This window comes from Callithrix jacchus, chromosome 7, assembly GCF_049354715.1.
Source record: "Callithrix jacchus isolate 240 chromosome 7, calJac240_pri, whole genome shotgun sequence".
Taxonomy (NCBI): domain Eukaryota; kingdom Metazoa; phylum Chordata; class Mammalia; order Primates; family Cebidae; genus Callithrix; species Callithrix jacchus.
This window is the reverse complement of record NC_133508.1, coordinates 77,317,084-77,344,363: the sequence shown is the minus strand read 5'-3', so window position 1 is coordinate 77,344,363 and position 27,280 is coordinate 77,317,084. Positions and strand designations below refer to the sequence as shown.

At 55.4% G+C, this 27,280-nt stretch overlaps 1 protein-coding gene across 8 annotated transcripts in view; it reads right to left on the bottom strand.

Moving 5' to 3' along the window:
* Nucleotides 1–26,545, bottom strand: part of KCNQ4 (potassium voltage-gated channel subfamily Q member 4) — a 58,291-nt gene extending 31,746 nt beyond the window's left edge. For 6 of the 8 annotated variants that reach the window (XM_035251016.3, XM_035251021.3, XM_078331387.1 and 3 more), the window contains exon 1: nucleotides 25,925–26,380. In XM_035251016.3, the coding sequence (XP_035106907.1) occupies nucleotides 25,925–26,238 (314 nt within the window). In that variant the 5' untranslated portion in view covers nucleotides 26,239–26,380. Of the gene's footprint in view, nucleotides 1–25,641; nucleotides 25,776–25,924 lie in introns of those variants that run through there. The other 2 variants (XM_035251018.3, XM_035251022.3) reach the window with 2 other exon arrangements.
* Nucleotides 26,546–27,280: the final 735 nt, after the last annotated feature.

Genomic DNA, 27,280 nt, shown 5'->3' with positions numbered 1-27,280 from the left:
GTTCAAAGCAGGAGTGGACAACAGTGTCAAATGCTGCCAAGAGGTCAAGTGAGATAAGGCGTGAAAAATGTCCCCTGGATTTGGTGACACATTGGTCACCTGGCCCCTTGGCAAGGGCAGCCTTCTCTCAGGAAAGGAAGATCAGAGCAGGCCCAGATAAAGTGAGGAAGGGGAGGGGTAGTGAGGAGGTAGAGACAGTGAGTGTAGATTTAACTATTTGAAGATGTTTGACTGCAAAGAAGAGATCAGAGATCATAGCTGGAGAAGGTGGCAGGGCACAGGGAATCTTTTTTTTTTTTTTTTTTTTTCCTTTAAGATGAGAGAGCCAGAGTGGAAGGAGCCAGGAGATCAAGAAGATGGAGTTGAAGATGCGGGAAGACAGAGGGAGTGATCAGTGAAATGAAGTTCCTAAGGACTGGGAGGCTGGGCTCCAGAGCCAGGGAGGAGCTGGTGATGAGTAGGAAGGACCCCTCCAGCATCCACTGGGACAGGCAGGCATGTAGGTGGGAGGAGGCTGCAGGAAGGGAGGAGGCTGACAGTCCCTGCTCACTGGGGGCTGCTCTGGGAAGAAGAGGCAAGGCCCAACTTTCAGAAGTGGGCAGGAGGGTGGGGTGGGGATCTGAAGAGATGGAGGAGGTATGGAGCTTGGGAGAGGAAGGTGGGAGAAAAACCAGGCCTGGAGAGGGGTCCCACGGGAGCACAAGACCATTATCCTCAACAGCGAGGATGGTTCTACAGACCTGGAACATCGCAGGCGCTCAGCACTGCATTTTAGGGTTTTATTTAGTTTTTTTGTTGCTGTTTGTTTTTAAGTCTTGATTATCCAGTAGGAAGCAGCCTGTGTGAGAAGAGGACCCCTCCCCACCCCCAACTACCCACCAAGGCCAAGGTAAATGATGATCCAGACCTTGCCCCCTCCTTCCTCCAGAGCTTCCTTCCTTCCTTCCCTCCCACTCCAGCGTCCCTCCCAGACTGAGCCCCATCAGCATCTGGGGACTGCCCAGCCACCAGCAGGCTCCCTGATTTCTTTTCTTTCTAGACAGGGGCTTGCTCTGTTGCCCACCAGCAGGCTCCCTGATTTCTTTTCTTTCGAGACAGGGGCTTGCTCTGTTGCCCATGTTGGAATGCAGTGGTGCAGTCATAGCTCACTGCAGCATCATTCTCCCAGGCTCAAGAGATCTGCCTGCCTCAGCCTCCTGAGTAGCTGGGACTACAGGTGCACACCACTACACCTGACTAATTTTTGATTTTCAATAGAGACGAGGCTATTTTCCCAGACTGGTCTCCAACTCCCAAGCTCACGTGATGATTCGTGCATCTGGCCTGGGGAGTGTGCGACTCTTTCCTTGCTCTCCAGACCAGGGCCCAAAGGCAGGGCTCTGTCTTCCCTCAGCTGGGGCACCCCAAGGCCAGTCTGTTCTCATTCAGTCAAGGTCCCCAGAGAGCGGAAGCTACAGCCGCCACCACCTTCCAGAAGAAAGGGGCTCTTTCAACCCCAAACCAGAGCTGATACTGAAGAAGGGACTTCAGCTAGATTTGATGGGCACTTCCTGACAAGGGGGTGCAGTGCAGCCTGGAGGGCCCCAGAGTCCTCTAGGGAGAGCAGGCACTTACTTTCTCCTGCAGTGGAATAAGGGGAGGGGCAGTAAGCCAGGCCTCAGAGTGAGGCTCTTTCCAAGAATCCTCAGGGGTTGGGAGGAGAAGTTTCCCCTGATCCAGTGATTCTAAATATGGCAAAGGGAGCAAGAGCACGTGACTCAGGGCCCTACACCAGGGCCGCAGCCACTGCTGCCACTGCTTCTCTGGGCCAGAGGCTTGCTCTAGGGCTTAGAGCTTGGGATAGGGTCCTGATGGAGCCTCCGTTTCCCTGTCTGCAACATGTAGGTGGAGGACTACTCAGTAACGGGCAAAGTCTCTTCTGCCTTGTGACTTTTCAGCAGTGGGGTAGAAGGGAGAGAGTTGGCCCTCAGCTCAGTTTCTCTAAGCCTGTCCCTGGAGGGACAGCAGCAGCCGGCACATAGAACAAACTATGAAAAAAATGCCCCTTCTTGGAGGATGGATTAGAAAAAAGCCACTCCCGTTAAACTGACAAGTTATGAACACTCGACTTCCTCTAGATGAACGCATTAGAACAGGCATCCCTTCCTCTGGGCTGCCCCACCCCTAGGCACAGACTGGATTCCAGTGCCCCCCAGCCCTCTCAGCTGGCCCCTTTGTGGTGCCCAGACTGCAGAGCAATGCGTGACAATCTTGTGATTGGCTCCACGTGGCTCTCCTGGCTGCCGCTGATTCGTGGAGAGCTGGAGACCAACCCAAGAAGGGTTGGTTCCATCCATAGGTTGGGTGGAACCAATCGGACTGTCTTTCTCAGGAATGGAACTAAGAACCACAGAGGAAAGTTGGAATAGGGCAGAGAGATGGGCCCTGAGACTGCACTATGCTGGAACCTCGTCCCCCTACTCTCTATCCCATGAATCCAAAATGTGTTCTGCCTTGAAGCCTCTATGGGATTCTTCTCTTTCCTTACCATATCTGTCCTCCATCTCCAGATGTCAATTTTTCTTTTTCTTAATTCCAAGTGTGACAGTGTGGAAGCCAGTTTTTATTGAGTCAGCTTAAATGGTCTCTGTCCCATGGGAAATGAAAGGTGGTGTCTTCTAGACAAGGTATTTGATGAGGAATAGCTTCCTCCTCTCCCACCTGGACCAGCCTCAAACCTTTTGACTTGTTCTGTCTGCTTCCTTCTGCCATGCCAGCCAGCCTACCTGCTGCACCAGGTCACTGGGCTGAGTGGTATGTTGGCAAGAGCCAGAGTGGAACAAAGAGGACACAGGGGCCATCCATCTGTTGGGACTGGCCAGACAGTGCTGACTTCTCAAACAGGGAGACATGGGCCCTCCCAAACAGGATGCCATTAAAAGGAAGAGTAACGATGGGGTGGAATCTAGGCAGCCGGGATTTGAGAAACTCATGCAAGATGTCTAGTGGAAACCTTCCCTTGGTTCCACTGAGCAGCTCTGTGCAGATTCGGGTGGCTCAATTTTCTACAGTGGCTTTGGCGTAAAATTTCGTGTAACAAAGCTTTCTTTGATGCTTTTTAAAAAGTGTGAAATCCACCGACTGCGGGCCCGGGCCCAAACTTCTTAGCATGATTGTAAGGAAAGCCCCACCCACCAAGCCAGCTTGCTCTTCACCAGCTGGCACCTGGCACTGCATTATCATAGCTCTGCCCCGGACAGTGGCAAACAGAGCTCCTTCCCCCTCCTCACCTTTACTTATGCTGTACCTGAGCATGTGTGGGTTAGGTTGGAGCCCCCACCTCATGCTCCCTTAACCCCCATCCCACCTCTATGCCCATCTCCATTGGGAAGTGTACCTCAACATGTGAGAAGCTCTGTGTGAGTACCTGCCTCCTATGAACTGAGGGCTGTCTCTGGGTGAGTCCTGCCCTTTGTACCCAAAATGCCCTATGCCTGACCTGGAATGGATCTTGAGAGAAGGGTCAGCCTCTCACTGGTACCACCCCCTCCCGTGTGCCTGTATGGCCCTTCCTGTCTCCACACCTGAACCCTCCCCACAGCAGCGGGGATTATGAGAGAATCAGGGCAGGCAGCAACTCCTGGGAGCCACACAGCTCAGAGCCACGGAGGACTCATTCATTCATTCATTCATTCGTTCATTCATTCAGTCACTGTTCACTGGGTGCTGACCAGGCACAAAAACAATGTCCCTGCTTCATGGACGTTACATTCCAGGGTGGGAAATAGATAATAACCAAATAAAGGTTCGAGTTGGGCTGGGTGCAGTGACTCACTCCTGTAATTCCAACACTTTGGGACGCCAAGGCGGGGGGGGGGTCACTTGAGGTCAGGAGTTTGACACCAGCCTGGCCAACATGGCAAAACCCTGTCTACTAAAAAAAAAAAAAAAAACAAAAATTGGCTGGGCATAGTGGTGAGCACCTGTAATCCCAGTTATTCTGGAGGCTGAGGCACAAGAATCACTGAACCCAGGAGGCAGAGGTTGCAGTGAGCTAAGATGGCACCACTGTACTCCAGACTGGGTGACAGAACGAGATTCCATCTCAAAAAAAAAATAAAAGTTCAAGTTGTTGGATGATGATGGAGAAAAAGTGAGAAAAGGGGAAAAGGTATGGAGTGGGGGGACTATTTTACAGAAGGTGGTCAGGAAAAGCAACTTCGAGGAAGTGACATTTGAGCAAAGATCAAGGAGGGAATGAGCCATGCAGACAGCTGGGAGAAGAGTTCTGAGCAGAGGGAAAAGCAAACGCAACACACCTGAGCCAGAAGGGTGCCTGCTGTGTTCCAGAACCACTAGGAAAGGAGTGGTCCCAGAGTGGAGTGAGTAGCAGGAGAGGGCAGAGAGGCAGGGGAGGTGGGAAGTGGACCATCTACTGGCTATGGTGAGGATCTTGGCTTTTACTCCAAGTGAGATGGGGAGTTTTGAGCAGGGAGTAGCTCAATCTGCCTTATGTTTAAAAAGATCTCATAGGCTGCTGAGTGAACAGACTAAAGTGGGGAGCAGGAGGAGGGAGCAATGACGTTTGCCCCATCGTGAGCTGGAAAGTGTAATCCTGGAAAGAGATGCCAGTGACTTTTTTTTTTTTTTTGGTTTGGTTTATTTTTATTTTTGGAGTGCAATGGCTATTCACAGGTGTGATCACACTACTGATCAGCACGGGAGTTTTGACCTGCTCTGTTGCTGACCTGGGTCAGTTCACCTCTCCCTTGGCAACCTGGTGGTCCCCTGCTCCCAGGAGGTTGCCATATTGATACCAAACTTGGAGGTGAGTGCCGACACAGGGCACCTGATTGGCATAGCTCACCACAGCCCAGAACTCCTGGGAGCCACACTCCTGTGTGGCTCAAATGATGCTTCCATCTCAGCCTCCTGAGTAACTGGGACTATAGCCATGTGCCACTTCACCCTGTGAGACTTTTTTTTTTTTTTTTTTTGAGACAGGGTCTCACTTCGTTGGCCAGGCTGGAGCGCAGTGGTGCAGTCATGGCTCACTGCAGCCTCAACCTCCTGGGCTCAAGCAATCCTCCAGCCTCAGCCCCCTGAGTAGCTGAGGCCACAGATGGGTGCCAGCATGCCCGGCTAATATTTATTTATTTATTTATTTGAAGACAGAGTCTCACTTTCTCATCCAGGCTGGAGTGCAGTAGTGCAATCTCAGCTCACTGCAACCTCTGCCTCCTGGGTTTAAGCGGTTCTTCTGCCTCAGCCTCCAGAGTAGCTGGGATTACAGATGCATGCCACAACGCCTGGCTAATTTTTTTGTATTTTTAGTAGAGACAGGGTTTCACCATGTCAGCCAGGCTGGTCTTGAACTCCTCACCTCAGGCAATCCGCCCACCTCGGCCTCCCAAAGTGTTGGGATTACAGGCATTAGCCACCGCACCCTGCCTGTATTTATTTTTTGTAGAGACAGGATCTCCCTATGTTGCCCAGGCTGGCCTCGAACTTCTGGGCTCAAGCAAGTCTCTTGCCTCCATCTCTCAAAGTGCTGGGATTATAGGTATGAGTCACCACTCCTAGCCAATGACAGTGACTTGTATGAGGGGAAGTGGAGGTGGCAAGATGTGACCAGATACTGGCTATATGGGCACTGAAAGGTCCTTTAGAGATCAACCAACCCTGTGATTTATAGATGGGGAAACTGAGTCCTAGAGAGGGGCCTGGCTTACCTGTGATCATACAGTAGATCAAACACAGAGTTCGGCCTGGCACCCAGATTTCCTGATTCCTAAGGCAATGTCCTTTGGATTTCCCCTTTCTGTAGAAGGACTCAGGCACCTGCCCCTCACTCCTGCCTCAAAAATTCCCTCATCCTGGGGCCAGGATGGGACCTGCCCCTGCCCTTCCTGTTGCATGTGACCTTATGACACTGGGTTCAAGGACTGCCCAGTTTTCCCAGCTACCTGAACTTGGCATAGGTCAGGGTCACCTCTAAGGAGCCTTCTGTCTGAGTCAGCAGAAGCTGTGTACTATTCCACTATTCGGGGGAGACAGAGGGAGGGAAGAGGCCAAAACAGGGGAAAGAGTTTGTCCCTGCCACTGGGTTCTCAGTACTTCCAGGGCAGAGAGAGCACCAAGAGTGCACAGGGTGGAACAGGAGGGCAGAGTCCCCTGGGGAGCTCAGGTGCCAAGACAGCCCAGCCTGGAGTTCTACAAACTCAGCCATTGAGGATCCCACCCAGTCAGTGGTTTGGGGTCACAATGAGGAAGAGGGGTTTCAATGCCTCAGTTACTAATAAGCAAAGCAGCATGCAAACTCACCACCACACCTGGGGCATCTGGTTGCAGCTACCCTGAGAGCCAGGCTCCCAGTGGGAACCCCAAATCCAGGACCAGCCAGGCTGAATCCAATGGGCCCTGCAGGCTGGAAAAGGCTTTCTGTGTGACTCGAGGCCAGGAGCACAGCTTCTCTGGGCCTGTTCCACAGCTAAGGTGGAAGGGTGGTTGGGAGGGTCTTTAGCTGGAAGTTGGGAGGACATATGCAGATACTCTTCTTAGTGTCCTCTGCCTGTGAAGGGAAAGGCTGCCCAGCCTGCGGGCCCAGCTGATCGAGGCAGGATCCTGTGTGGTGGCTCTGAGAGGGGTGTCAGGATTGGGGGCAGCAGAGGGAGAAGCGCAGGGCATGGAGAGACCTAGAAAGCTGGGTCAGTGGGTTCTCTCTCCTGACTCCGCCACCAGTCAACTGAAGACTTGAGAAACTGTGTCTGAGTCTCAGTTTATTCCTCAGTGGGAGGAAGGGATTAGGTGGGAGTCTCTGAGGGCCCTATTTTTTGCTGATCCATCTGGGACTGGCAATTCCAGCTTCCCTAATGGGAAGTGAGGCTGTGGACGGCTCCTGAAGCTGCCAGTCCTCGGGGACTTCCACGTTCTGGGAGTCTCCAGAAGAGGGTCTTTTACATTTCATTTACATGGAAAGTTTAGAGGAACCTCCTTCTACCTCCAAAATTCTCCCACAGTTGAATAATGATAGCAACGAGGAGTCAGGGAGGACCAAACAGAACTTCCAGTAACTTATTAACCACCGAAACGGTGCTGGAGATCTGGGGAAGGAGACACACTGTATCTCTGGTCCTGATGCCCCCTCCTCTTCTAAGTGAGGCAGACAGTCCCTAAATGTGTCGCAGTCAAAAGAATGCGCTTAAATTCAGCTCTATTCTGCCTTGGCTGTGTGACCTTGAGCAAGTTAACTGTCCCTCTCCGGGGCTCAGTTTCTTCGTCTTTCTAATGGGACGAGTGATCCCTAGTCTGGCAGTCTGGAGGCAGTGGTCTCCCCGATGAACCCGCAGAGGGATTGCAGAAAGGCTTGGGTTCACCTTGGGACACGGGAGGCTGACACCGGGCGCGGCTTCTCCGGAGAGGTACGGGTTCCTGCGGGTAGGACTCCTGCCCCAGCACAGCCCTCGGCCCCCTTCTCCCCGCCCGGGCCCTTCCTCCTCAGCAAGGGCGCCACTGCTCCGCATTCCCGGGTGCCCCCGGCCCGCCTCGGCGAGGGCGGGGCTTACGGGAAGGGGCGGGTTGCGGTGGGCGGGGCTCTGCGGCCCTCGGAGGGGCGGGGCTTTGCCGACGCCAGACCCCGAGGGCGGTAGGGGCGGGGGCGGCGCTGCGGCTCCGGTTACCTCCCCGCGGCCTCCCCCGCCCGGCCGGCTACTTTTTCCGTTTCCAAATTAACAATTGAAAACGCGGCGGCCTGAAAGGCGAGCAGCGGGCCAAGCGGAAAGTGTGAAGGTGCCGCCGCGTCCCCGAGGCCGGGGGCGGAGACGGGGGACTCAATTCCACCGCCGCCTGGGTCTCGCCCACCCACCGACGCCAGGTGCGGGGCCTGCTCGCCCCAGGACCCAGAGGAACCCAGGCCCCTGAGCTGAGTCCTGATCTGATCTGGCCCCTGGTACCGTTCTGGCCAGGGTCGCAGGACCCAGTGCCCAGGCTCGGGGTGGTGCCAGCCCCCGAGGGGACATGGGGGGAGCGCTAGGGCTGGGTTTCCACTCTCGAGGCTGAGTGCCCAAGTGGGGCAGGTGCCAGGCAGCACCCTCAGCACCATCCTAAAGGGCTCTTGGAGTCAGGTAGTTTCACGTGTGACCTCATTTCACCTTACTGAGACTCAGTTTCCTCATCTGGAAAATGGGGAGAGACGACACGCCGACTGTACAGATAGCGAGGAATAAATTACTCAATAGGTAGAAACTATTACTATCTTTTGTGGATAATGATAATATTGAGTCCCAAGTCCCCTTCTCCCCTCCCATCATAGCTGAAGGAGTTGTCCATCAAGGGAGAATACTGGAGCTGAAGTCCAGTATTCTGGTCCCCTCGCCTCCTCAGGACCTCCCCTAACCCCACCAGACAGTTAAAGAATCAAAGTTGGGTCCTTATAAAGGTCTTAAAGTCAGGAGTGAGTGGGAAGAACTAGGCCTGAGCCCAGGTCCTGACCTCGAGGCCCAGGCTTTTTTTTACAGAGACAGGTGCTCCCTGGGGCCAGCATCCTGGGCATGGGACCCCTTACCCTCTCTCATTGTCCAGAGAGATGAGTGCTGCTGGAACAAATTGGTAGGTAATGGGGAGAGTCCCTGTTCCCAGACATCCGGCCCAGGCACAGAGTGCCAGATGGTAGACACTGGGGATAGATACAGTTCCTGGTCCTCCCGCCCCGCGCCCCCCCCCCCATTAATGTAAGCTTCATGAATGCAGGTACTTGATCTCCTTCCTACTTTCTCTCCAAAACCTAGTGCAGGGCCTGGTGCATTGTGGTTCTCAATAAATGTTGAGTGAGTGAATGAATAAATGAAGGAATGAGTGGTCCGGCCAGCTGGGAACCTCCCTCTTATACAACTGTAACCTGTTGCCTGGCCCCTTGTGTGAAGTGGCCTACTTTGGGGAGGGGTGTTAGGGTGAGCGCCCCTCCTTCCAGTCTGGAGACCTCGGGCAGTGGAATAGCAGAAGAAGACAGAAACTGAGACAGAACAAAGGAGGAGGAGACAGGAAATGTGGTCCCAGAAAGCAGAGTTAAGATCACCTCTTTCTTCCTAGCCCCCCAAGTCCCACTCCTGGCCAGCCCAGGACTCACCCCCATTCCCCTTCCCTGCAGCCAGCCTCTTCACTGACCACCACAGTTCCAGCCCCCATCCCCAACTCCAGTCCACTCACCTTGCAGTCTGAGTGCCTCCTCCTCAGCCCCTACCCCATTTACAATCCTACAACAGCTTCTTACTGTTAAATAGAAAAATCCAAGCTCCTTAGATCAGCGTTTGAGGCCGTACACACATCCTAGGCCCCAGCCACACTGGACTTCCCCACTCCCCGTACATTTCCACCTTGGTGGCTTTTGTGCTGTCTCTCCTCCTTTGGCTGCTTCTTCCACTCCATCAATCCATGATCTGCTTTGAATAGAAGAGCTCCTCTAGCTCCTGGTTAGGATCCCAGGGCCCTGTGGGCTCTCTCAGGAGCCCTTTGTTGCTATATTCTACAACAGTGAGAGTGTCCCTACCCACTTACTCCTCACTGAGATCCATCCCTCTAGAGCAAAGCCAGTCTGGCTCCTCCACATCCCCCAGGCTGGCCCCAGTTGATGCTCAGACAGTATCTGGGGAGTGAACAGAAAGACCTTGAGCTCCAGTAAGTGGGACTTTCACACTGTCCTGTGAAGCCTGAGAGTTCTCAGTAAGGCTGTCTTGGGTTGCTGCAGAGGTAGGTGGGTGGGTGGGTGGGTGGAAGGAGGATTGATGCAAGCTCATCCCTAACTCTGGTGGGACTGGGGAGAGAGTACAAATGGAGACCCACATACCATAAGTCTAAATATCTAAAAGTTTCAATCAAGTTAACAAGTTGTTAAATAAAATATGTTTATCCTTCCTGACACATATACCTTCATAATGATCTGGAAGGACAGGTTTGAATTTTAGTTCTTGGACTCCTTGGAATCCCATGCTGGAATGTGGCAGAGAAGGGAGAGCCAGCCCCTGCTACCCTCGGATCCTCAGATTCTCTTCCCACACTGGGCCCATCCCTCCCCAGGAGGGGCCTTGGGTACACTCCTGGGGGTGCCTCAGCCTGCTCTTCCAGGCTCTTGCCATGCCCACTGCAAACAGCTGCCCTTGAGCTTAGGTGTATTCTGACAGCCCCTGGGATGGTGAACTGGAGAAGGGTCCATGCAGACCCGGAAGTAGGCATAAGTAGTTGGCCAGGGAATTCCAGGGTTACCTGGAATGTGTTCTAGAACAAGGAGGATCATGTACAGGCTCTGGGTTGGTATGCCAGGGCCTATAGGCTGAGTGGGTCCCAACCCATGAGTCCACCCAGAGCAACCCTGCTTTGATCTGTCTTATATGCTGTGCTTCTGTGTCAGGTGTCATTCAAAGAACCAGATCTATGGCTTAAAACAGTCTGAAAAACTCAAATCTAGATCCTACCTGCTACTGAACATGGGAAGCTGGGGTTACCGGGAGGCCAGTGACTGTATTCAGGCAGAGGGTTGGAGCAAATCCAGGACTCAATCCCAGGTCTCTCTCATGGAGGCCAAGGCCTGGGAGCATGCTTCTGATCAGTAAGACCTAGGGCCTCCAATGGGACAGGCCACCAGGAGGTGGTGAGTGCTCAGTCCCTGGTGGGGGCCAGCGGGCCTGCTGCTGGGGCCTCCTGCAATGACAGGGGGCTGGACCCTCAACTCAGGTCGCCCAGCTCATGAGTAGAGAGGCCAGACCAGGCCAGAGAAGGAAAGGGAGTCCTAGTATAAACAACCGTGGGGGGACCAAGATGTTTTCTCGTCTCCCAGGCGACGGCAGTGTTTACTGCCTAGCCAGAAGGGGGGCATAGCCCACACATTTGCCTCCCTGACTTGTAGCCAAATTTTTCCAGGAAGGGGTGGCCCAGGATGGGCCCCAAACAATCCTGCTCTGCACCCCAATTATCTTCCCCCAACTCTCTCCCAACATGAGCCCTAAACCTCCCTGACATCGCCCTCATCCTTCAGTCCCACAGGCTGCGTAGCACTGCACCTCCATCAGTCCGGAATGTCCCAGTGTTGCCCCCTAGCTCCTAATTCTGCTCACAGAGTAGGAGGGTGAGGAGCAGGGTCAGGACAGGGGAAGGCCCCAAGCAGAGGAACTGGGTGTGTGCCAGGGATCTGAGCTAGGGCTGCTGGGCATGGGGCAAGGACAAACTTCTCCCACGGCCCTGGCCAAGACAGAGGGAGGGCTGCAGCCCTCGGATTAGGAGAGTGCAAATCCCTCTCCCCAGCCCAGTGCCCACCCCATGCCTATCATGTGAAGGGCATTAGATGACCAGACCCCAACCAGGGAGGGGCTGGCAGGTGCCCACATAGTCACGCCACAGCCAGCTCCTTTGCCCAGGCAGCCAGGCCTAGGAGAAAAAAACGTTGATGCAGGAGGGCAAGTGGTAAGGTCCCCTTCCCCCACGGGGCAGCAGCTGCAGCCAGGTCCAAACACAGGGGCATAGAGGTTGGTGTGGCTTGAGTTCTAGCCAGCAGCCCAGCCCAGCTTCCACATACATACACACACCCTGCCCAGCTGACCATGGGCCTTGTTGAGACACCAACTGATTTTCACTGAGAGCACAGGCTCAAAAATGGGGCTGTGTCCATCAGGGGTCCTAGACAGGCACCTGGACCCCTGGGGTCCCGCCCTGAGTCAGCCACTTCTCAGCTGAATAACCTTGGGCAAGTCAGTTCTCCTTTCTGACCCACAGCATAAAACAGCATAATAATATCTTCCTCCAAGATTGTTACATGAATTCAGTGGGATTCATTGAACAAACAATAATTAAAGCCCACAGTGGGTGCAGCATGCCTGAAAGGGCTTTGTGGACGTCACTGGGAGAAGGGACCTCCTTCCCAGTACAGGTAATATTTTGGATCCTGAGGCTAAGGCTCGAGATGCAAAAAACATCAGCCCAAGACCACCCAGAGGGTGCCTAAGCCCAGGCCAGCCCCCGTGAAGCTCTGCAGAAAGGTTTTCACTGTTAGGTATCATTATTGGAGACACTAAGATGCTTGGACTGAGCCTGGTTCTGGGCTGGGCTCTACTGCTGACCTGAGTCTGTCCCTGCCCTGTTCTGAGCCTGTTTCCCTCTCAGAAGAATGAGGGGGCTGGGTGAGACCAGTGATTTCCATACTCTCTTGAGCTTCAAGAAAAAGAGCTGGGGCTGGCTGAGCTGCCAGGACTCTGCCCCTTCTCCAGGGTGTCCCTTCGTTATCTGGGTCAAATACCAGTGTACCCTCTTGGAGCCATTTTAAGGTCACTATTCTAGGCACCCCCATGACCCCCAAGCCCAAATCCCCAGACTCCCTTTCCAGACAGCCTCACTGCCTGCACTTTCTCTCTCTGCATCTAAGGCCATACCCCTCACACACCCCTCCAGCTCCCAGCTCAGCCACACACACCTCCCCCCAGGCCAGAGTTTGCATAAGCAGCTGAACTTTCCCTACAGGCAAAGTTCTAGGGCTCTCGGTCAGGTTGGGCCAGGCCCTGGGTGGAGTTGGTGGACAGCTCTGGAGGAGGCACTCTGGGGGCTGGGCCCTGGAGGGAAGGTAAAGGAAAGTGAGTACAAGCTGATGGCATCCCCAGGGCTCCTTGTCAGTGTGTTACCCCTCCAGCATCCACCTTGCCAGTCCCAGAAAGGAGTTTCTAAAACATGAATCTGCTGTTACTCCCGACATCATTTCCTTCCCATCACCCTCTCAGGGAGCTGCAGCTCCCCAGCCTGCGTCCTCCCTGCCAGGCCTGGCCCTGTCACATCCCAGCCTCTTCTCCAGATACCTCTTGCCTCCTCTAGGATCCCGCTCTTCTGACTTCTTGCTGTTCTTTGAAATGCCCTGTTCAGCCTCACTTCTGGGTCTCTGCCTGTGCTATTCTCTCTGTCTGAAACACTGTTCCTTGCTTCTTTTAGCTGGCCGACTCCTACTTCTACGCATCCTCCGGATCTCAAGCCTCTTCCTCTGGGAAGCCTTCCCAGCCATGCCCAGTTTCGGGCTGATCTTGGCCTCCTATGCTGGGCTCCCACAGGACTCTGTCCTGACTGAACAGTGGCACTTATCGCCCTGCCTGGTAACTGCCAGCTTCTTAGCCCATCTCCCTCAGGGAGCAGGGGAAGGTCTGATTCACTGCTCTGTCCCCAGAGTCTGGCATAGGGCCTGGCCCAGAGGGAGTGGCATAAGCAGCTGAACTTCATTTAGAAGGGAAGTTTTCTCAAATGAAAGGGCGAGAGGGAAGGAATGAGTCCCCAGAGTAGAATCGGGGTGGGAGCAGGACCTTGAACTTTATTTATTTATTTATTGAGACAGAGTCTCACTCTGTTATCCAGGCTGGAGTATAATGGGGTGATCTCAGCTCACTGCAACCTCCATCTCCTGGGTTCAAGTGATTCTTGTGCCTCAGCCTCCCGAGTAGCTGGGACTATAGGCTCACTCCACCATGCCTGCATAATTTTTTTGTATTTTTAGTAAAGATAGGGTTTCGCTATGTTGGCCAGGCTGGTCTCGACCTCCTGACCTCAGGTCATCAGCCTGCCTTGGCCTCCCAAAGTGCTGGGATTACAGGCGTGAGCTACCATGCCGAGCGCAGGACCTTGAACTTTAAGGCTCAACTGGTTCTTATATTACCAGGCAGACACAGTCCAGGTGAGTTAAGTGGGTGAGATCACAGCCTCTGGAGCTAGACTCTTGGGGTTATAATCCTGGCCCTGCTACGTGTACCCAGGCAAGTCACTTAATCTCTTTGTGCCTCAACCTCCTCATCTGAAAAGTAGGCGTAACAACAGTACCTACCTCATAGTGTTATTGAGAGGAAAATGTGACAGGAGGAGGGGCAAGCTCTCGGAGCAGCATCTGGCCCACAATAAGCCCTCAGGAACGTTCTGCTATTATTATCTTTGTTATTATTTATTGAGAGCCAGAGCAGAGAGGGAGGCTGGGACTCAGAGAGGGAGGTGACTACTAGAAGCTAGCCAGCAGGAACGTGTCTCTTGACTTCCCACCCCAACCCGGTATCCCTGATGTGCACTGATTACCCCCTCGGCCCCCCACCACAGTCCTGCAAACGTTTCCACCCTCTCCTGTCACAGAATCGTTGCACACTCGGCCTCTCCAGGCACTCAGTTGTCTGAGCTGGGCTCAGAAAACTCCCATCCTCTTGGGCACTCACCACTTCTGGCTGTGTGACAAGGGCAGTGTTTCACCTTTAAGCTTCAGTGTCATCTTCCATACAATGGGGATAATGATAGGACCTACCTCATAGGGCTCTTGGAAGGATTAAATGAAGCAGTGTGTAAAACATATTTAGCACAATACCTGGTAGAGATTAGACTATGAATCTTATTACTCAGTGTCAGAGTCGGTGCTTAGAACTCTAGCCTGGGCCAGCTTTGTGCATTCTTTTCCTAGAGTTCCTTCCCCAGGCCTCCAGCTTGGGCATCTCTGAGCTGCCCTCCAGGGGAGGCTGAGGAAAGAAATTCCTTGTGTGGCCACTCTGCTTTTAAGGGCCTGTGGCATTCCACCTGTCCACCTTCCCCCATATGTCTCTTCCTCAGGGCTCAAAGCAGCGCAAGTGAAAAGTGAAAGTGAGACGAGGGGCCCAGGACCCTAGAGAAGTGGGAACTTGTGATGGCAAGAAAAGAATAGTAAAACCAGGGCCAGGCATGGTGGCTCACGCCTGTAATCTCAGCACTTTGGGAGGCCAAGGTGGGAAAATTGCTTGAGCACAGGACTTTGAGACCAGCCTGGGCACTATAGCAAGATCCCCCCCTCTATAAAAAATTTAAAAATTAGCCTAGTGCCATGACATGCACCTGTAGTCTCAGCTACATGAAAGGCTGAGGCAGGGAGACTGCTTGAACCCAGGAGTTCAAGGCTGCAGTGAACCATAATCACAGCACTGCCCTCCAGCCTGGGCGAAACAGTAAGACTCTAACTCAAAAGAAGAATAAATAAATAAAACCACCACAAGCCCCCTGTACTTCACAGCACTTTGCAGTTTACCAAGCACTTGCCATAGGAGACAGCCCCGTGAGGTGAGCAGGGAGAGATGGCAATTGTCCTTCTATGTATAAGGAAGCTGGTGCCTCAGAGAGGTTGGGTCACCTGCCTGGCATCTCAAAGCCTCCAGTAAGCAGAGGCAGGAGCTGAGCCCCAGTTTGCCACCTCCTGGTCCAGTGCCCCTTTAACTGAGCGGTGAGCCCTTGATTCTGGCTGATCTGTCTCCCAACCGCCCACCCACCCAACCCAGTCTTAGAAAAGAGCCCTGGGAGGGTTCTCACTGCAAAGTGTGGGACCTGAGGCTCCTCTACCCCCATCCCTCCGTCCCCAGCAGACTCCCCTCTCTTCTGGCTCCACAGCTCAGTGGGAGGAGCCGGGTTTGTTGGCGTCCAGACTCGGATTTCACGAACCACCCCACCGGTAAAATTTCCAAAAACACTTTGGGGACTGCATAAGGTTGTCAACTCTTTATTTTGCCAAGTAAGGACATTTTTTTCCCCAGCCCATCATTTCATAAAAGAAAGGGCATCATCTCATACTAAAAGACAGTCCTTTAAATGGAATAAATTTAACTTTATGAAAGAGTCGCCACCCCATCCTTATTCTCCTTGGTTTTGCCTTAGGCCACTGAAAACTGCCTTGGGTCAGCTGGTGAGGCTGAGAACCATGTAGAGCTGGGACTTGGCCCTGACGCCGACATGGGTTTGAGTCCTGACTCAACCACAGTCAAGCTGTGCAACTTAGTATGTGGTATTTCTCTTCTCTGAGCCTCAGTTTCTTGTCTGCAAAATGGGAACAATAATAATGCCTGCAGCAGGTCCTGAAAGGACCAGATGACCTCACGTCTGCAGAGCACTTACTCAGAAAGAGTCAAGCCCTGGCTTCCATCCAGTGGCCCTACTCTGGCCTGTCACCTCATCTGGCTCCCCATTGCCTGCAGGGTAAGGCCCACCTCCACAGCCTGTCAATCAAGGCTCTGTACTCTGCAGGTCTCAGGGCAAAGGGGTGAGGAGAAGTGAGTCCCATCTCAAGGCCTTTGCTCCACTGTTCCCACTACCTGGAGCTCACTTGGGATAAAAATCATGAGTACCCCCAGCTCAGTGCTCCACACAGAGGACTGAAGGGTCTTTTCTCCACTTCTCTCTAGTTGGCAAAACCCTTCTCATCCTTACTACTTGGCCTCAATGGCACCTTCATCCTTCACTCAGCAAACATTCACCCATTGCTGACCACATGCCAAGAACTCTGCTCAGTCCCCACCCACCCAGTTCTCACAGTCCCATGCAGAAAAGCAAAGAACACACAGGGCTGGGTGAGCAGAGCTCTGGAGGCACTGAAGAGCCCTCAGTTGAGCCTGGGGGTGAAGGGCGGACTCTCAAGAAGAGGTGGTGCTCAAATTGGGACTGGAAGGATGAATAGGAGTTAGCCTGATGATGCAGTAGGCGGGAGAGGGGAGGGAGCGGAAGGTAGAAGGAAAAGTACAGGAGCACTGAACAGCGCAATTCTTTGGGACACTGTAAGTCATTTCTCAGGTGAGGAGCAAAGGATGCTTGTGTGGAGGGCATTTCTGACTTGGTCACTGGGGGTAGGGGAGTCACTGTCGGGTGGACTGAGGAAGGAGGGCAGGTTTGTAGGCAGATGCTGAGTTTGAGATGCGCAGGGGATAAGGAGGAGAGGTGTCAGCAGGCAGGAAGCGCAGGGTGGAGGTTGTCGTCATAGGGGTGGCCCCTGATGTCGTAGGAGTGAGTGAGACCATCCCCTGAAACTATGTACAGAGAAGAGGACTTGAGACAAAGCCCCAGCATTCAAGGGGCAGAAACAGGAGGCAGAGCTGCTGATAGAACCAAGAAGAAAGAGCCAGAGAGGCTGGTTTGAGGAAAGCCAAGGGGGGTGCATTCAAGAAGAAGGACCCAGCAGGTGGCCGTGGTGGCTCCCGAGGCAAGAGGATCGCCAGAGGATGGCTTGAGCCAGGAGTTGGAGATCAGCCTGGACAACATAGCAAGACCCTGTCTCCAGAAAACAAATTTAAAAACTAGCTGGGTGACTTGGAGTGCAACTTGGGAGGGTGAGATGGAAGAATCACTTGAGCCCAGGAGGTTGAGACAGTGATCATACTGTCCACCTTGGGTGAGAATGAGACTCTGCCTAAAAAAAAAAAAAAAAAAAAAAAAGGCCCCACTGGGGCCCCTTGAGAGGGCAGCATGGTAGACTGGCTAAATGCATGCGTCCCAGAGAGGCACATGCTGGGTTCGAATCCTGCCTCTACCACCTGTCAGCTCTGTTGACTTTGGGCAAGTTGTTAACTTCTTTATGCCTTAATCCCCATGTCTGTAAAATAGGGCAAATTTATGTATTTATTTTTTAGGATACAGAGTATGGAGGGCAGGGACTGATACCCCACCCAGCCTCTGTGCATCCCCAGGTGCACCTCCCTCCCTCTGCCGGGCCATGGGCCACACTGTCCTCTCCCCATTCCCTGTCTCTCCTGCCAGACTGCCACCAATCCCCAGAGGCTGGCAAATGACATGAGTGAATGAATTCACTCAGAACGGGCAGCGGGGAGGCAGCACTTCTCCCATGTTACTCCAGTGTAAGGAGGGAAGGTGGAAAAAGCCCGCATGTGGGCTGCGTCCTTGAGCCACCAGGTCCCCTCTAGCCTCAGTTTCCCCATCTGTGAAATGAAGCCCATGGATCTGCTCCAGCTCTGAGGTTCTGTATAGCAGGGATACATGGAAAGAGGACGGGGGGCTGGGAATAAAGGCCTATTACCGACCTGCTGGTCCTGCCTCTAAGGGAGGAAGTTCCCTGGGGGGGTCTGAATCCCTACTGTGCTCAGGGACTGGTCCCTCCAGTAGAGAGTGGCAGCCAGGCCAGGATGGGCAGAAGTGAAGGCGCCTGAGATTGTGCTGACAAAGCTGTTCCTGCTTTCCCTCGTTTTCTCCCTGCCCCCTCCCCTCCCAGGCGACAGCCAAGCCCAGCAAAAAATAAAGCCAAAGACAGCAACCTGGACAGGCCTAAGGCTCCCAGAGAGAAGTGGCAGAGAAGGAGAAGCGGCCTGTGACCCTCCCACCCCTGCCCAAAAGCCAGTGGGTACCCGATGCGATCCCTACCCTCCCCCCACCCCCCGCCAAAGTCGGGCTCAGAGGGAACAGGCCCCCTCCATCGCTTGCACTTCGGGAGTAGGGAGCCACTCCTTGCTTGATAGGGACAATTCGAGTAAATATTGTCCAGCCCCGCTGGACAGGGGTCTCCAAGTTTTTGGTACAATACCCCAGGGAATCTCATTCACCTCCTGATTCTTGGGCAGTCTGACCTCCATCTCTTCTGTCTGACCTCCATCTCTTCTGCTTCAATGGGAACCATGCTCCATTTATCTCCAGTCAGCTTCCCTCCAGTCCCACCTTCCCTGCCTGGGTGTCCAAGGAGTCTCAGGAGAGTGTGCCTTAAGATTTTCCCTGCAGCCTTAGGCTAGAGACCCCGCTCCACCCACTGTTCCCCAAATCTCTGGAGGTGGGGGGTGAGGAGGGAGGGAATCGTTAAGCTCCTTTTGTCTCCCTCCCTCAGGCACTGCCCATGGATTCCCAGCCCAATTAGTCTGCTGCCTGGGGCTGGCTGCCCTCCTGTTCCTCACCCCTCCCCTGTGCCAACCCCTAGGGCACGCAGCTCCTGCCCCAGGGACAAGGTTGCCCAGGAGCCTGGAGTCCTGGGGGCTCTGTATAGCCCCTGAGGTCTGCTCTGCACCCTCTCTCCAGCCCCTCAGAGCCTCCACAGGGGGCAGGCAGCCTCCTGAGTGCCCTGTGAAGTGGCACCCTGCCCACGCTGGAAGAGAGCTCCCTACCCGCCACCCTATGAAGTTCAAGGTCCTGAGACAGCAGTTTCTCTCATTCACCCGGCATGACTGTGTGCCAGGCAGCCCTGAGAGGTCCACTTTCCTGTAGGCCCATTTTGCAGAAGAAGATACCGAGGCTCAGGAACTGGGGTGGAGTGGGGGTGGGCACCTTCCCAGTAAGCTTGGGACTGAGATCTCTCAATTTCCCTTGGGATTGATTCCCTGCCCTCATTTCCCGCAATGACTTGCTTAGGTGAGAGTGGGAGAGTGTCCTCCTCTCCTGGGAGTCCCTGGCTGTCTCTCTGGGCGTCATGGCTCTACTTTTATCTCCCTGGGGCCAGGCCAGCTGGCAGGGTTGGACCAAGAGGCCCAAACTCAGACACACAATGGCCTCTGGCATACGCCATCCTCCCCATAACTCACAGACACACTCACAGCTGCACACAGACCAGACCTCTCTCCAAACATCTCCCTGGGAGAAGAGGCAGCCTAGTGGTCCTGGCAGACTCTGCAACCTCCTCACGGTGCCCCCCAATCCCCTACCCTGTTAGGCAGACAATGGGCATGGTCTGGCTCCCTCTGGCTCCCTAGTCCTGGTATGGAGGTGATGCTAGGTAACTATTTGTCAGATGAAGGAAAAAACAAACCAATGAGCATTCTAGACAGCCAGGCTGGGGTCCATTCCTCAGCTGGGTGATGTCCCCTGATCCAGCCTCACTTTGCTCAACTGTCACACGAGGAAGACAGCACCGACCTGATATGATGGCTGTGAGGGTTACATGAAGAGAATGTAAGTCAGACACTCCAATGGGCAGGGCCCACTCGAGGCTGAAAAGACACAGCCTCAGCTTCCATGGACACAGGCAGACACAGCTCCTACTCTCTCCAGAGCACACCCAGACACACTCACCGTGCTGAGCCCAGCACACCTGCCACTCCTTTCCCCTGAGGAGGAGAATGAGGACAGTGATGACAGCATAATAATAACAGTAATGATCATGGCTAACAGTGCCCAGTAGTGTCCGGCGCCTTATCTCATCCAGTCCTGACAATCCTAGAGGGAGGTATTAGGATTATTCCCATTTTTCAGTTGAGAAAACTGAAGCCCAGAGAGGTTAGGTAACTTGCCCAAGGACACATGACTGCTAAGGCTAGAACCAGGAAGGAACACAGATCTGTCAGCCTTGAAGCCCATGCTCTCCGCTCCCTGCAGGGCAGCTTCTGGAGAAATGAAAAGTCCCTTGTTTTTTGGGGTTTTTTTTGTTTTTTGAGACAGAGTCTCACTCTGTTGCCAGGCTGGAGTACAGTGGCACAATTTCAGCTCACTGCAATCTCCGCCTCCCGGGTTCAAGCAATTCTCCTGCCTCAACCGCCTGAGTAGCTGGGACTACAGGCGCATGCCACCACGCCCAGCTAATTTTTGTATTTTCAGTAGAGACGGGGTTTCACCATGTTGGCCAGGATGGTCTCGATCTCTTAACCTCGTGATCCACCCACCTTGGCCTCCCAAAGTGCTGGGATTACAGGCTTGAGCCACAAGTCCCTGCTATTTCCCACCCCCAGCCTCTCAACTCCCACACTAGGAGCTGCCCCTAGGGGAGACTCGCAGAATTCCCTGCCGGGGGAGCTCGAAGAAGACCCAAATTGGTGCTAGGGAGGTAGGAGGGAGTCCGGTAAGTTCCCCAGCAGCCTTCTTTGTGGGCAGGGGCAGGGCCTCAGCCTTCCTCTTTCCCTGCTCCCAGGCAGTTCCAGCTCCTTTAACTGGCTCAGAGAGCCCGAAATTAATCATCCACTCAAAGTGCTGCCATCAACCCAAGAATAATCACCTCTTGAAACACTCCTGGCCCCAGTATCCCAAGGATAAGGGCTTCAGCAGCAATAGGGATTGAAGTGAGGCATCCAGCAGGCCGTCTTCAATGGAAGAATGAATGTACTATGGAGTTGGGGTGGGGTGGGCAGACAGTGAGAGCTCAAACCTGCTCCAGTGACACCAAAGAACTCCAGAAGAAGGAGGCAAAAGAGTGTGGGAGGGATGCAAGAGGGAGGAGGAAGGCAGTGTAACAACAGGATGGTCTCCCCAGCTTCTTACAAAGACCAAGCAAAAGGACTGGGGCTGAAAAACAGCAGCACAAAAAATTTGGGTCACACTCAAAGACTTTCCCAATCACAAGACAAAGTTCTTAGAGCATCCATCTCCCCTATTGGCTGGGGTTAGGCAAATTGTTATCTAAAGTCCTGATCTGAGAAACAAAAAGCTTGGGTTCCTGGCACTGACTCAGTAGGTGTGACCTTGGATGAGGAGCTGCCCCTTTCTGTGTCTTGGTGTACCCAGCAGTACACCACAAGGTCAGATGGAAGGACCTCCAAGGGCCCTCCAGGAGGAGCAAAGGCCAGTGAAGTTCTAGAAAGCCAGCCACCCACTCCTCCAGGGTGCTGAGGCTGCCTCCAAGGTGGCTACACAAATACACAGAGACCCGCAAGGAGAGCCTTGCAGTTGTGTATAGGTGAAGGCAAAAACTCAAAGACAGGAGCAAGCTTCGTTCTGTCCTAGGGGTCTGGGCTGGAGCCACAGACCTGGGTGTGTGTCTAAGGTGAGTGTCGGTGAAGTCAGGGAAGTAGAGGCAGCTGTAAACCAGAACTCCCTTTGTTGGATGGACGCTGCGTGTGTGTCGTGCATGCCTGTTGGTGTTGCAGTGAGTGCATGTGCGAGACACACAGATAGGCACGCAGCAGTGACATGGATCTACAACTAAAACGTGGCTGCACTGGGAGAGGCTGGCAGTTTCCACTCAATTCCACAAAAGGCCATCACTGCCCACCCCCTGCTGATTGCATGTGGGGTGCTGGGGATGGACGGACAGATGACACAGGAGTGCTGCTCTTGAGGAGCCCGGGCTTGGGGTGCAGGTGGCTGAGGCTGTGGTGCCAAGAGCAATGGCTCCCAGTCAGCCCCTGCTCCAGCCTGAGGCTCTTCTACATGAACTGGGTGGCCTCTGCTGAGTCCCAGTTTCCCCATCTGTCAAAGAGGAGGATAACAGTGCCCATCTCACAAGGCTGTAGAAGGACACAATGAGACCGGTTTAGACAGAGCTCAGCGAGGTACCCTGTGCATAGCTGGTCTCCACACACATGACCAGAGATTTCAGTTCAGACTCCAAGAGCCAAGCCCAGGGGCCACTAGGAGAGAACAGTCCGGACGGGAAGCAGGAGTCCCGGTGTCTGGTCTGTATTTCTGCTACTCATTTCCCACGTGACTTTGGTCTCCAGAGCCTCAGTTTTCTTACAGGTAAAATGGGGCTGTCAAAATGTGAGGACCCACTGACCTATCAGGGATGCCTGAGGGTTCTGGGGACCCTTTGCTGGGATGATTTCCAACCCAGGCGATGCTCTTTTTCAGATGGCTGGGATGGGAGGTCAGGGGGCGCTGGGGTTAGGAGTCTGCGGGCCCCAGAAGCTGCCGCCACCTCCTCCCCTCCCCATTCCCACAGCTTCTGACCCCAGGGACAAGGCTGAAGGAGGATGTTTACAGAGCCGCAAACCTTCACATAAAGTCTACTGGCGCTGGGGGCTGGGAGCAGCAGGCACGTGGCTCATGGTGGCTGGGAGAAGATGGAGGGAGATAGGGTCTTGCTCAGCCCCCTTCAGCCTTCTGACTTCAAGGGAAGCTGGAGTTGCCTTCAAGAGGGGCAACAAGGGGAGAGCAAGCATTACCCCAAGGGCTCAGCAAGCAGGATGGGCCCTAAGGTGGTATTGCTTAAAATTCAGAGAGCAGGGTCTGTGAAAGCTTGAGGGCTTAAATCAGCGACTGGGGCATAGGAGGGGGCTGGGGCTTGGTGACCAGACTGAGGGTCTAGAGAGAGGGGCCCAGTGGCCCCTCATTCTGGATCCCAACAGGAGAAGACAGGAGTCAGCAATCTGCTCTTCCCAGAGGTCCCAGCTGCCACAGGACAGGCAGAATCTGGGCTTATGCTCCACGCAATCTCCCACCTCTAGGAGCCAGAAAGATATATGTTCTATGTGGGGCCCAGAAGGGCCCAGCTGGCAGACGAGAAGGAAGTGTACCCTTGGGCAAATGGGCTCCTCTCACCCCAGCGCCCTCCTTCCTGAGCCCTTCTCTCTCTCTCTCTCTTTTTTAATTAGACAGGGTCTCATCCTGTCACTCAAGGCGGGAGTGCAGTGGTGCAATTACAGTTCACAATAGCCTAGAATTCCTGGGCTCAAGCAATCCTCCCACCTCAGCCTCCCAAGTAGCTATGACTAGAGATATACGCTACCATTCCTAACTGATTTTTAAATTTTGTTGAGTCTGGGGTCTCACCATGTTGCCCAGGCTGGTCTAGAACTCCTGGGCTCAAGTGATCCTCCCACCTCAGCCTCCCACAGTGCTGGGATTACAGGCCAGGGCCACCAAGCCCTGCCCAGAGCCCCTCTTGCAGACTCTTCTGCTGGGGCCCCTCCTGCCACAGTACGTCTCTGGGAAGGGGGTCCTAGCTAACAGCACTCCCTGGACTCCCCTCACTTGGGCTGCCACTGAGGGAGATTGGGAAGGGGAGAAAGGATTTGACCAAAAGTATAGTGGGCGGACTGAGTCCAACAGCAGGAAGTACTTCCTGGCAAGACCCCGAAGTGTGACTGAGAAACCCCACATCTGGAGCTCCTCAAAAACAAGAGAGACCTTCTGTGTGGGCCCCACCCCCAACCCCAATAATAACAACCATCTCTCACACTCCGGCCCCTGCAGCTTACCAAGCTCTTTCCCACTCCATTACCTCATCCAAGAGAGAGGACACAAGGTTGGGGTTTCTATCCACTTTGACGACCTACAGACCTAAAGCTCAGAGAGGCCCAGCGATCCACCCAAGGTCACAGAGCACACAAGAGGTGGGGCTCCCGACACCTCCACCCTCTTTCACCTCTAAGATGGGTGACCAATTCCCTCAGATCCCCAAACACCAGGGCGCTTTCACGCCACACTTCCTCCCCCGGAGCTCCCAAGGCATGCCCTGGCCCTGGGCTCCCAGGGACAAGTGGTCAGGACAAGTGCGGCCCTGGCGAGGGCATTTCCTGGCATCTAGAAAGGGCAGGATGTGGGGCAAAGGTGCCAGTGGATTTAGCTCCTGGAGAGGAAGGAGCGGTCCTTTCAAAGGTGGCAACGACAGCGGCTGGCCAGGGGACAGGAGGCGGGTCCTTCACCTCCACTGACCCTTTTGGAGGCTGAGGCTGAGCCTGGGGGATGAGGACCCACCTCAGAGCCCTATTGGCTTCCCCAGGCCCAGTCATGCCTTGGAAAAGTCACTTTCCAAGAGGAGCCCACGGAGGGCACCGTCGTTCTCTGGGGGGTGTCTCACCCTCCTTGGGCACCCAAGGGGGCTGCCCTGCAGCTGCTCCTCAGGAGCAGTACATCTCCCCTCAACTCCACCAGCCCTGGGCCTTCTTCACTCCAAAGGGCCTCTTTATAGCCACAAATATTCATCCTAGGCCTCCCATTGGGCACTATGGGCTGGGCTACTCCTAACCCTTGACCCTGAACCAGTTTGACCTCATGTCCTGAGAAATTTCAACTCTCTGCTCAGCCTAGCCCAGCTGAGGTCTCTGCACAGTCAAGGCTGCCACCCCCATCCATTTAATGCCGTGCTCTTCCCCAGCCCCTCCCTGTGCCCCATCTTCCTCCTCTTCACCTCTGAAATTCTGTGGGCCCAGTTCAGATGGGGCAGAGGTAGGCCAGCAGGCACCCGAGGGACAGGCTGGAGGACAGACCCAGAGACAGGTGGAAAAGACAGGCAGAGGTAGAGTGGACAGTCAGGTGGACAGGTGGATAGGCAGATGCAGAGACAGGCACCCAGATACCTGCACAGTCCACACAGACGGATGGACACAGGCAAGCAGAAGGACTGCCGACAGTTAGGTGAAGAGATGAGCAGACCGGCCAACTCGCACGCAGGTGGAAACTCAGGCTGGCAGAGGGACAGCCAGGCCGGCAGGAGGACTGTGGGACAGTCAGGTGCGCAGGCAGGTGGGTCACCCAGGAGACCCCAGCACCAAAGGGCTCTTTCTGGCAGCAGCAAAAAGGGATTAATAGCTACACATTTTCCAGGGACCAGAGGTCTCTCTCGGGCACCTCTGAGCGTCCCAGTGTCAGGCCCAGCCCTTCAACTGATATCTGCGGGGCCTCTCATGTTCCCAGTTGGGCCAGGCGGTCCCTCAAGACTGAGCTCTGAGCTGCCAAAATTCACTCTTTGCATCCAAGAGGGGTCAGTGTTTTTGAAAGTTGTAGAAGCCTGAGGAGAGGGAGGATGGGGCCCCAGCAGCGTCAGTGTTTCCAAACCTACCCCTCTCCTCTTTCTTTTTCCCCTGGTGCTTAGAGCCAGGCATGGTGCTGCCGGCCAGCAAGGCAGGCGAGCTGGGCCAAGCCGGCAGGGCAGGGCAGGCAGGACGGCTGCTACCGCCACTGGGAAGTTGAGGGTGGAGGGGAAGACTGAGAGAAGACACAGATAAAGTCGGACACAGTATACGCGAGTGTCAGGGCCCAGGTGGCCCACGGGGACCCCCACACACCCACAGTCAACTGGCGGGGGGTGGAGGGGAACAGAAGAGGAGAGGAGCATCCCCGAGGGGAGCCCTTCATAGCTCGGAGCTGGGGAGCAGGTGACAGAAGCGTGTGGAAGCCAAGGGGTCCTCTGCGTCTGGGACACGGGGAAGCAAGGGTGGGGAAGAGGAAAAGGGCGCCCACTCCAGGGGTCCCAGACTTCCCCGAGCCGACTGGAGGCAGGCAGCTGGCCTTGGGGAGTACCTGGGACAGAGGAGCAGAGGTTGGCGGTCAGGATGGAAATAAGCAGCTTCGGTGCAGGGAGGTCAGAAGCGAGGTCAAGCAGGGGTCAGGCCTGGGAGATCAGGGCTTAGGGTCGGACTCAGCGAGGGGATCAGAAACAGGGCTCAGGCCTGGGGGTAGAGAGATGAGGGTCGGTCTTAAGGCAGGGGGGCTGAAGGCGGAGCCAGCGCGGGGCGGCCGTACCCCGGAAGGCCAGGTTGTTGGGTGGGGGGACACGCGGAGGGGCGCGGGGTCGCGAACTCACATGAAGACGTGGTAGACGAAGGCCCAGCCGCGGGGCCGCTCCAGCACGTTGTAGACCCAGTTCTGCAGGCGGCGGTAGCGCTTGTGCGCGGCGGAGGAGCGCTGGCCGCAGGCGGAGCCCGAGCGGGAGCCCGGCCCAGGGAGGGGCGCGCCCGGCGGCAGGGGGCTACCCAGGAGGCCGAGGCGACGCGGGGTGCCGCCCCCGCCCGCCTCGCCCTGTTCGCTCTGCACCGCCGTGAGCGCCACCAGCTCGGCGCGGGGGGCGTCCCCGGGCGGGGGGCCCAGGCCAAGGCGGCGCGGGGGGGCCTCGGCCATGGGCGGCGCCAGGCTGGGGGGGCCGGGGCCCGGGCACTGTCCGGGGCGGGGGCGCGCTCGGGGTGCTCAGCGGCGCATGGCTCCCACCCGGGACCAGCAGGGCGGCCCGGGGCGGGCGAGGGCGGCGAGGGCTAGGGGCCGAGCCGGGGCCGCGGGCGGGCGCTCGGAGCCTGGGGGCCACCGGAGCCCGCACTGACCGCCCGCTTCCCCGGCGACTGGGGCTGCTCTTTCCGACTCCAACTCTCTTATTACGCGCTCCATGCCGCTCGCCTTTCCACCTGCCACCGGCGCGCGCCGCTCACATGTCACCCTCCCCCGCCCCGCCCCTCCCCCGCCCGCCCCGCGGCCGCCTTCCCAAATCGGGAGGGAGCGAGCTAGCGAGGCGAGGCGGAGGGAGGGGACGCGCGGAGCAGGCGGCGGGGCACGGCGCAAGGGCTGCCGAGTTGGTGCCCGGGACGGACAGCGTAGCGGGGGCAGCGCAGGGGGCCAGGAAGCCGAGCGCGTGCAAGTGGTGTCTTCGCCAAGTGTGGCCGCGAAGGCCAACCCGGGGGTGGGAGGCTTCGTGTGTGCTTGTGGAAAGTGGAGTGCGGAGTTGTGGCTGCGGGCGGCCGGGGAAGGGACGCGGTGTCCCGTGGAGTTTAGGTGTGGATGGGTGGAGCGGCGTCTACTTGTGTGTGCAGGGTGGGTGCTGTGGGTCTGCCAGGTGGTGGGATGGAGTCAGCGAGGTGTGAGTTGTGGGTCGGTGCGGGTGGCTGTGAAGGTGGAGGTGGAGTCCGAAAGGGATGAAGTGTGTCCGTGGGTGTCGAGCCTTGTATGTGTGGTTCGGGTGCTCAAAGGGTGCCCAGTGCTGTGTGTGGCTGGGTGAGCAGCGGCGGCTGTCCTGCTCTTACCTGAAAGGCCTGGAGCCCACGGGCTGCTGGGCAGCACCAGGGTGTGCCGAGCACAATGGGCCTGGATGTGTCGATCTTTCCCCCCACCAACTGCCACCTCTGAGCATTCCCTTCATCGTGATGGGGGAAGAGCCGCCCGGCCCTGAAGAGAG